Source organism: Bemisia tabaci, chromosome 1, assembly GCF_918797505.1.
Source record: "Bemisia tabaci chromosome 1, PGI_BMITA_v3".
Taxonomy (NCBI): domain Eukaryota; kingdom Metazoa; phylum Arthropoda; class Insecta; order Hemiptera; family Aleyrodidae; genus Bemisia; species Bemisia tabaci.
Genome location: NC_092793.1, coordinates 5,268,930 through 5,279,475, shown reverse-complemented (window position 1 = coordinate 5,279,475; position 10,546 = coordinate 5,268,930). Strand labels below are relative to the sequence as shown.

Below are 10,546 nucleotides of genomic sequence, written 5' to 3'. Positions count from 1 at the left end.
TGACTGCTTGATGAAATATTGCAGTACAACAGTGAACAATGATAGTCAGGTAATAATTAAGATTCCATGAGTCTGGGATCGAACCCACACCGAGATCAATTTGGCCGCATCTGACGTTTTAGACGACTCGGCCACCGCTCGACATGAAGTTTATGGTGTGAATCTTGTGTAGATAAGTGTAGAGCTGATGCGCAGGCTACACAGCTACTGCGCAACCTCCTCGACCACTGCGCATCCTCCCGCGCATAGCGGTAGCAGTACCGGAGCATTCTGTAAACTCACTCACTTTTATAACGTGATTTTAAAAAAACCTGGGTCCCTTTTCCAAAATCTGATTACAGCGGGCTCATCTAGGGCTTATTACCTGTCGATTTACGCAAAAATCATGGAAATCGGCCCGGTAGAACGCTCAAACGAACTATGACAAAAAGTATAAATTTACATTGTTTAAATGGGAGAATTCGCAACTTTACCACGTAATATAAAAAAACCTGGGCCATATTTTGAAAATCTGAAAAGAGTTGGCTTATCTAGAGACAATTGTACGTCGATAGCCGCAAAAATCATAAAAATCGGCCCGGTAGAACGTTGGAACTAAGCGTTACCAGTTTCGCAAAATTAGGAGGTCTTGGAGCTTATAGTATAGATTTTCAAAAACCTCATCTCATAATAAAAAAGAACGAGGTGAAAAAACGCATTGTGGCTAGACCCACACATTGTGACAATGTGGCACATTGTGTATAGATTACTTGCTACAAAGTATACTAAGAATGCAGTTACTTTATACGCCAAAAAAAGAGTTAAAAGAAGTTTCGAACAAAAGAACTGAAGAATGCAAAATTGAGAAAAAATTCTTCCAGTGAGGAAAGATGAGTTTATTTCAATTTCTAATATTAAGTTCCTTGGAAGCATGAAACTTCAAACATCTTTTTCTCGCTCAGTTACAATTTAATGTGACTTGGTTTCGAGTCGGTTCAATTCTGCATTTCTCCTATTTCAGAACGTTCTCGCTCGGTATTCCCACATGCACAGCAAAAAATGCGGACGATCGTCGAAACAGGATAAAGGAAATTGCCCTATTTTCCTCTTTGCTATTTACCTACTTAAACTCTTGCGGTCCAAATCACTTTCATGGATCCAAGCCCAAATATTAGATAGCGTTGGACATTTTAAAACGTTCATAGTGGTGTTTTTTTCATAGGTCGACAACAATGAAACGACCCAATAGAGTATTTACTTGTTTGGTTAAAACATTCAGTTCTCACCACTGTAAGCATCATACTTCGTCGCTTCTCTGATGTAAGGCCGTATATCTTTATTTGCACAAGGAGCCCCGGAGAACATTTACTTACACAAATAACACGGTTCACAATGAAATCGAGTTACGCCCTTACATCAGAATCGCGACGACTTACAAAAACCCAGTGCATTCTCGCATTTTAGCTTTTTACTTTTACGGTTTGACTACTTTCCAAAAGCACCAAGCTTTGATCTCTTTCGAGCACATCCCCGAATGGCTGAGAAAGTGCATTTGAATTTCAGGTTTTCCGTTCATTTCTTGGCATATCAAAGGCTCCTCAATGTTGTTTGCTGTTATGCAACCTGCATAACTTTAAGCTAGGAAGAGCTTCCTTATGATCTGAAAAGACGTGTAACATGTCGTGAGTGGTTTATCGAATTCTAACCCATAAGAAAAACTGAGCACATTATCTGCCCGGGCCATTTGCGATCGTCCTGTAAAAAACAAAATATCTCCACCCTACATCCCGCTGTCTAAATGGGGAATGGGAAAATCCAAGCTAAGGCCGCGGGAAAATAATGTTCCGCAAGAAATCCATTATTGCATGTCTTATTTTTTAAATTAAAAAGTATCACCGGAGTCATCTTTTTCACGGCATCGCGTAAATTATGTTCAATATTGTCGTTCGTCAGCTAAATGAAGGAAAACGAGAAACTAATTACAGAAAACTGATCTAAGTAGGAAAAGATTAAAAGGAAAGAGAATGGGTCTTTCAAGGCAAAGATGACAATCACTGAGACAATGCCTAAGGATGCTATGAACACTAATCGCTCATTTTAAGTATTTAAGAAGCTTGGATTCAGCCGTGCGAGTACGAAATGTAGAGGGATGAGAGTCAGGTGCGGGTAATGTGGAGTTACTCTCAGAAACTGAGCAGTGTCCTCGCGTGCTTTTCGATATATCGATTGCTCTGATATTTAAACCTATGGAAAAGAATCGATAAACGGAATGTTTACAAAGAACAACGTAATAATCGATTCCTTACCATAGCTTCAAACGGGGAAATATCGATAATCGATCACTCACGCCTCGCCACTGGAGCTGAAGCCTCACACCGAGCTAAAGTTTGCATTCGACAGTGAGTGGATATCCCTGCCCGTCCCTATCGTTTTCTGTGCGCGAGAAAATTATGAATTCTTCCCTCTTCGTCCGGGGTTGAACTCAAGGTTACCAGCTTGTGCCGTAAAATTCTGATATTTTACATTGCTTTAAATGGGAATGATTTTCCAGCACCATCTGTCAACTATGACTGAATTTCGCAGCGCCTCGAGCCCCGCATATATTGAAAATACTTCGTATGAAAGATAAATTCCGGTGAATATCTAATCGGATACGAAGACATAATAGCGGGGCTTTCAATTCAACTGAACGGTGCTTTAAAGCTATAGCAAGTTTTTCCTCTTTTCCCCTTTTTGACTTCACTTTCTTCCTTTTCTATTTATCCCGAAAGAAAACGTTCAGCGGTTATTCGTCCTTAGTTATTCAAACCTTGGGAGGGGGGATGAGACTATGATTAGAATAAAAATTTTCCATAGCATCGATTCAAAACATTCCTGCATTGCAAAGTTGATTGAAACATTTCATATGTTTACAAAAATATGACTGCCCAATTTACATCTAAATTTTTTTTATTTTTTGCATGCGCCCTCCGTGACCTAGAGAAAAATCTGTGAAATTTCTGATCAGAGATACCCAATAGCTCCATGGGAAAAACTTAAAACATGTTTAAGCTTGTTAAGCATGTTTAGGCATGCTTAAACTTTAAACATTTTAAAACTTAAAACGTATAATGGTAAAAGTAATTTTACGTGAGTTGAATTGGAACTGGTTTTTCAGCACTGCAGCTGCCAACTCTGGCTGAATCCGCATGCAACACCTCGAGCGCATCCTCGAAATGTAAAGCTGTATTGGGGCAGCATAGAGCGAAGCATCAGCATTGCGAGTTCACGCCGCGCTCCACCGCGCCTTCAAATTTGCAGATGCAACACGGACATCCATCAAGCACGAATAGTTGTATCTCTGCGCCGTCATCAGCGCGCGTCCGTTCCCTTGCTCAATATCCACATCGTGTTCGTTTCCGTTTGTCCCATTTCTTGGCTCCTCTGGCGTAAGGGCGTATCTCGATTTCCACATGAGCCTCGGAAAGATTTAGATTTAGATTTAGATTCAGATTTATTTATTTGTTTGTTTGTTAAGCATAGAGTTATACGGAGCACAGGGTTTACGTGGAAATTGAGATACGCCCTTACGTCTGAGGAGTGACAATTTGTAGTGGTGCTTTAAGGTCTACGTGAGCAACACAGCTAAAGATATGAAAAAACTAATCCGGCCTCGTTTTTTAACTTTTCTCCCGAATCTAAGCAACATTTCACTCACTGGCAGCATAAAGAAGAGCATCGCGAGTTCACGCGTTATTTAAACTTAATATAACTGGTTTCATTATAGTAGATATATCATTGAATTTATAAGTTTTTTTAATTTAGTCTGGTTATTTAGTTAGAAAATAACTCGTTCTCATTATTAACAATAACATACCTCTGTTTTGGTTTTAACGAAAATTGTACGAAGAAGCATAAAGTTCTTAAATTTTAAGCCGAAATTAAATGTAAATTTATACTTCTGCACAATTTTAAGATAGAAACTGCCTGGTTTACTTTATAATTGCAATTTACATGTTTTGTTAAACTCCTATCCTGAATCTTTATATTATTCAATCTAACAACCCCGTTCACCATTCATACAAAAACCCTAAGATAAGTGACAACATTAATGTATAAATCATTAAAAATATATACTCCTATATAATATTCCATACCTTCAAAAATATAGTAGTAACAGTAATACTACTTCAAAAACTATCGAAACCAATGCACGGGTCAATTAGACTCGACTTGGGACTTTCCGCATGAAAGCGGTCTTTGGCAACTGAGGGTAAAATGCTAGAAACCTTGATCATTGGCACCTAATTCTCAGTTATATATTTCTTTTTCAGAAATTTCTGAGAATGCTTCAAGAGGGATTTAAAATTCCATGAAATGCCACATTGGCGATGAGCAAGCAAAACTAATATCTACGTAAAATGAGACTAAAAGTGATTTGTCTCGGGTTCTCAGTGTGGTCAAACTGGCGTGCGATTGATCGCATCGGTTATTTAAAAACCTCGGCAGATTCTGAATTTTCGGCTAAAACAAAGAAAATATCCCCCACGCAAGAGCCTAAGGAATCATTTTCAACTGAAGATATTCCAAAAGTCAGAAAATGGAAGAAGAGTTCTTCTTGGGAAGAAACGTTGTGTTCCAAGAGTTATCAACCCTCGTATATATCGCATGTCAGTTCGACCACGCCAAGAGCCTAGGAAAAGTCTCCAGAGGTCGAGTTACCCTGGGGTTGGTGGCATGCTTTGCGATGTATTGATTAACATGTCATATAAACCTATGAAAAATGATCGATAAACAGGGTTTTCGCTACAAACACCCTAGTAATCGATTCTTTCCTACAGGTTCAAATGGGGAAATATCGATAATCGATCATTCAGGCCAAGTCACTGCCAGCAGGGGTCGCAGAGGGCACTGAGAAGCTAGGCGCGAGTTCCAGACGCCTGAACTTAGAGCTTCAAAGATAGTTGATGAAGGGATTTGCAATTCGGATTAATGAGGCTCAATCTGCAGGTGTAACACGAACAGGGTGCAAGGCGACGGAGTGGAAAATTATTCGAGTTGGGGCACTTCTATGACACCTTGATTGAATCGGAGGTCAAAGTGGCGCTGAGTCTTCGCTGGGAATATATACGCTGATGTTTACGAAACCTGAATCCATAATTCGTCTTTTCCCTCACGAAAGAACGTAAACGTAACGTGCATTTCAATGTTGCCAAATTTTTCCTCGCAAATTTCAGTTTCACCAGGAGAATTCTGGGCATTTCCAACTGGAAACACTGATTTCTTAGTGCGCACCTTTATATGGGGAGTATGAATACCGGGCCCCGGAGGGCTTGGGGTCCAAAAATGGCGGCGCTTTGCTTTGGTTTTAAAGGATGGAGGGAGCATTGTCATTGAACATTGGAGGTCATTGCCAACTTTGGACGGTTATCATCAACCACGCTTACTGCCAACCTTATTATATCTAAGACGATTTTTTTCCAAAATAGTACACGAATAGCCGTGAAACTATCTAAATACGTCGTAATAATGCACTCGAGTACATTTCTCGTTGCGATATGCGAATGAAACTACATTTTGAGTAATTTTGTATTTTCATTGATTTACAGCGTCAGCTATTTTTAGGCCTCATACGATGGCTGAGCCAATCAGAAGTGGTAACTACAGTGACCATACTCTCCTTATGCAAATGAAACTACATTTTGAGTAATTTTGTATTTACACTTACCTACTGTGTCAGCCATTTTTATTCCTCATACGATGGCTGAGCCAATCAGAAGTGGTAACCACAGTGACCATACTTTCCTTGTCAAAGTACAATACATATGATTAACATGATGACATACTATACGTATGATTTCTTTCGCTCCTAAAATCTGACAAATTTTGGACAAAAATGTCACGGGTACATTCTGGTAAAAAATTGAATTATTCGAGTGAGTTTTGGAGCCTTGGAATGGAGTTACGCTCCTTGGCCTATAGGAAACGTGGAATTAGGGATAACTTAAGCGCTCAACGGAGTAGTGTGCCCTATGGCCCGAAGTCGAGGTTGTGATTGAAGTGAAAAGAAGAGTATTCGCTGGGTGACAGGGCGCGGGGCCGAGGTGGAGATGAGGGTAGAGGTTTGTAAAAGGACGGAAGGGGGTGAAGCGGGGAGGGCGTGGGAGGGGCGGTTTGGGGCTCAGATGGTCGGAGTGCATGGCAGGGCGCAGCGGTGAGAGTGGGGAGCCGGGGCCGGGGCCAGGGGGGCCTGGAGTCCTTGGCGGGGGACGGTGGGGGCCGGTTGGGAATCGATCGGGATTCGGGGGTGCACGGTGTGCGAGCGTGAGCCGTGAGCGTGAGCGTGTTTCGCTGGGCGTCCGCGGGGGGCGGCGGCGGCGCTTCGGGTGGCGGCGCGGGGGGCGGCTCGGCGGCTGGGCTAGTCGTTGAGCGGAGGCCAATGGAGGCGGGAGATCCGGACCCGTCGCTCGAGCGACTCTACAGGAGCTACAGCGCCAAACAGAAGCGCGCCGCTTTGCCATGCTTCATCTTCGCCGCGTTCGCCTACGACGTCTACGCGCTCACCTTGCCCAGCTTCGAGCCGCTGGTCACCTGTGCTTTCATCGTGTTGTGGTGTGTTGTCCTCGTCTGGACTCGCTTCCGGGAGCACCGTGTCGCCCCCCACGTGGCCTCCAGCCTCTTCCTCTTCCAAGTCCTTCTTCATCTCGCCCTCCAGCCCCACGGCCTCAGCCCTCGCGACTCCTTCGGCTGGGTCCTCCTCCTTGACTTCCTCATTTATGTCGCCCTCCCTTTGCCACTCCGCTTTTGTCTCCTCTTCAGTGTCATCGCCTGCATCTTGTATTTTATTCTAGTCGTCTTTTTTGCCAAATCGGAGCCCTATCTTCTTCAGCAGGTAGGTCCACTACTACGTTCACGTGTGTTCCCTGTCAAAACAGCCCCATGGGAGCCCATAAGCTTCCTGAACTATCTTTGCGAAACAGAACTAAGCGGCATAGGGAGAAGAAGGGGAATGTGGGTAGGATTGGCGGGTACTGCGGACCAAGAAGCGCGTTCCGTCCTATGCTCACAATGCTTTTCCATGGCGCTTAGTTCCGTTTAACAGAACGCGCTATCCGGAATTCTAAAATCTTCAGAAAGTACTGCAGTTGGCACATAGTTCCGTTTAGCAGAAATACGTCCAATTGGAGCCCCTGCTAGGATGAGAAAGCATACCTGAGGGTCCCTATGGGGTGAATGAGGACACTAAGATGAACCCATGAGGCAGCTGGAGTGACCCAGAGGGAACCCTCGTGGCTCCAAGAGGAACCCTGGTTCTGGATTGTCAAACCTCGTGGCCAATTCCTGATAGGTTTTTGATGGTTTATTCTCATGGGTCTGTTTTGATAGGATTACTAAGTTTTTCCTCCATTCAAAGCGCCCTGCCGTCACTCATTTTAGCTTCGTCATCCTCCACATCGTAGTTTGTTTACCTTCCGGAGGTGGGTTTGTCTGCGAGCAATTAGGCGCTGAATAATGACAGTTTGGATCACGCGCGCTCACAGACTCCAGTGGCATTGCGTGCCTTACGATATATCGATTGATCTGTCATTTAAACACGTGTAAAAACATCGATGAACAGGGTGTTCGCAACGAGCATCTTAATAATCGATTCTGAAACATAGCTTCAAATGGGAAAATATCGATAATCGATCCATCACGCTTCGCCACTGACAGACTCGTAGTGACTCCTCCGACTAATTGCCAAGCTCTTGGAGTCCGTGCTAATTGTGCGCGATCTGTTCATTGTCCCGTTCACCTCATGCTCTTGCCTTGTTTCCCGCTCGTCTGCTCCAAGCTCGCTTCGTCAGGTGCAAGCCCCATTTTTTTAGCCTCTGAAAAAACACGTGCTGTCAGAACTATCAACTTTGTAACGGCCTTGACGATGAAACACGCGGTAGTCGTAATCCGTCCCGGTTGCAACTTGCACATAACATCGTTTCTCACATTTCTAATCTTCATCCTGAAATTTCTCAGCAGCTCTCAATTATGAGATATCTTTTCACCTCTCAACACTTCAAAGTCCCTCCTCCTCAAAAAAGGAGAGAAGAAAAGTATAGAATGCAACAAACTTAACTACCTGGAAAGTGTAGAAGTCGCATCAACAAAAAACTCCCATAAAAATTTAGATATGGTGGGTTTGGAGGACAAGAAGCACACCTGAATTCAGTTCTGAAAAAACTGAGATATTAATGATTTCCTGTGAAACTAGCCTTAATGCATATTATGTAAAAAAAAAATCGCTCCCAGCTTCCAATTTTTAAGCATCATAAAGTCAGTTTGAACTTTCTTTCCGCCATAAGAATCAATGTAATTTAGAAACTCTAAACACGTATTTCTCGAAATAGCAAAAACTGCACATAGCGCATTGTCCTGCAAGCCCCTCAAATGGACTTTAATCCAGAACAAATGTATTTGTTTAAAATGTGGGAAAAGGGACCAAGATCAGATCTTTATTGGGCATTGTTGCGTCCGGCAAAGCACCAGTTGCATCGTTCGGAGTTTGTTGAGCGTGAATGGGTATTAGTTTCGAGGAAATCTTGGGGTTCTGAAAAAAAGCTTAAATTAGTATCAACAATTTTTATGTAAATTGTAAAATTGAGGACTTGGGAAATCTCCCTCCTAAGAATTTCTACAGAAGCCGTGCCTGAAACGATGCCACCCGTTTCAACATGTATGAAACTCCTAACTACGTTCCATTCAACTAGAAAAAGATGGTTGAAATGACCACTTTGACATTGGTTATGCTTGCCTTTACTTGCGAAGGAGAAAAAGGGAAGAAAACACTAAAATATGACCTGAGAACTCTTAGGAAAGTGTGGACCCAGCACCATTCTACTATCCTTTTACTTAAAAATTAATATGAATATTTTCAAAAATTTACCCTCAAAATTACATCATTTCAATTTGTCACTCATATGATTTTTAGATCCTATTATGAGCGGAAGAGGTTTTCGTAAAGAGAAACGTTCCAACATTTCTCAATCGGCATCAAATTTTGCCCTGAAAGGAGTAACACATTTTCTTCAAGCACGCAGAGTGACATAATGAAATGTGTGCGAGCCTTGTTGGATGAGAGAATTAGTATTTTTAAAACCATTGCATGTTTCTTGGAAGCACAACATTTACTGAGCATTTATTTATATAAATATTCAATTTTTATGGATTTAAGTAAAAATTCCGGAAGGCTTTATGCCCTCTAAAGATGTGCGCTTAGAGAAATAAGGGAACGCTGCATGGTCGCATTTTCAACCAAAACCTCTTCTCCCAGGCTCTGACCTTAAATAATTAGGAAATTTTTACTGGAGATTCTGTTTCTATCTTATGTCCATTCTTTTTTACAACACGTCGAAAAAACTCGTCAAAACCTATGATTCATCTGCAAAAGAGGGACGGTCTACATACCACTTTTTTCTGTTTTCTTTAAAGCATTCCTTCCCCAATGACGATACCTAAATATATCCGCTAGCCGAATTCTGTTTCAATTCGTATAAGCTTCGATGTAAATGTCAAAGGTTTAATATGAGTTGATAATCACGTATCTGAAAACAATTATGAAATTTCTGCCAAAACAACGCCGTATGAGCCTTCAGACGTTGCCATATTTCCTTCAAAAGAAGCCGAATTTACTGAGAAAATTGTCAATATTTTTCCTCAAATTTTTTAGTTAATTTTGTTCTCGATTTAATCTAAAATATCTGAAAATTCAAGGGAAAATATGCAAAACTTTCCTCAAAAATACATGCTTTATTCGGGAAAATGTGGCAACTCTCGAATGTTCATACGACGTTTTTCCTTAGCACGGCAGAATTGTAAACGATTTTTTCTCGAAACGCGAGTTCTCGGTATGGACTCTTCCGGAAAGCTCCTCAATTCCCAACAAGCAACGAGATGAGTGCCGGAACAGTGCGGATACTCGTTTCCTGAAGTTGGAGTTTGGAGAGCGAGCATGTAAAGAATCAACCACATGTTATGCCATGGGGTTTTTGTTTTGTTTTTAGGTCAACAGTGCTAGTATGTGGTCGAGTGGAGGCTGATAAATGGTGATCGGTGACATAGCTAATTTTGCTGGAAAAAATCTATGCGCTCATTCTGCTCCACTTCCGAAGAGGCAGAGTTGTCACAAAGCAATTTTTAAACTGACGCTCTGTTTATTTCTTCTTCTGCCTAGTTGCTCAGTGCATGGAAATCATTTCATTTATTCTTAAATGACAATCACTAATGCTTTTCCTCTCTAGAGACTCTGTTAGAGGAACATTTAAGATGTTAAGTGATTTTCAATTTTCTTACTTCTTTTACCGAGGACGGTGCCTCGGAAGATAAATCCGATAAATTTATTGTAAATTATAAAAACCCTGGAAAGCCGTAAAATTACCGTGCATTAATGATTGGCAATTCCCAGAAAAATTGGTAATGTAACCGATCAAGTTGAAATGCTTTACTGTGAGTCTATTTATCAGACTTATGCTCAAGAATACTCTAGCTCTTCTCCCATACATTTGAATCAGTATACATACTTTTTGGGTATACACTGAGTTAAATTACTTGCATT

At 41.6% G+C, this 10,546-nt stretch overlaps 1 protein-coding gene across 1 annotated transcript in view; it reads left to right on the top strand.

The window, feature by feature from the left end:
* The first annotated feature begins 6,360 nt into the window (after positions 1-6,360).
* The window catches only part of Ac3 (Adenylate cyclase 3), a 116,690-nt gene continuing 112,504 nt past the window's right edge, over positions 6,361-10,546 (top strand). The window contains exon 1 of the mRNA XM_019048821.2: positions 6,361-6,850. Coding sequence (XP_018904366.1) covers positions 6,398-6,850 — 453 coding nt within the window. The 5' untranslated portion in view covers positions 6,361-6,397. The remainder of the gene's footprint in view (positions 6,851-10,546) is intronic.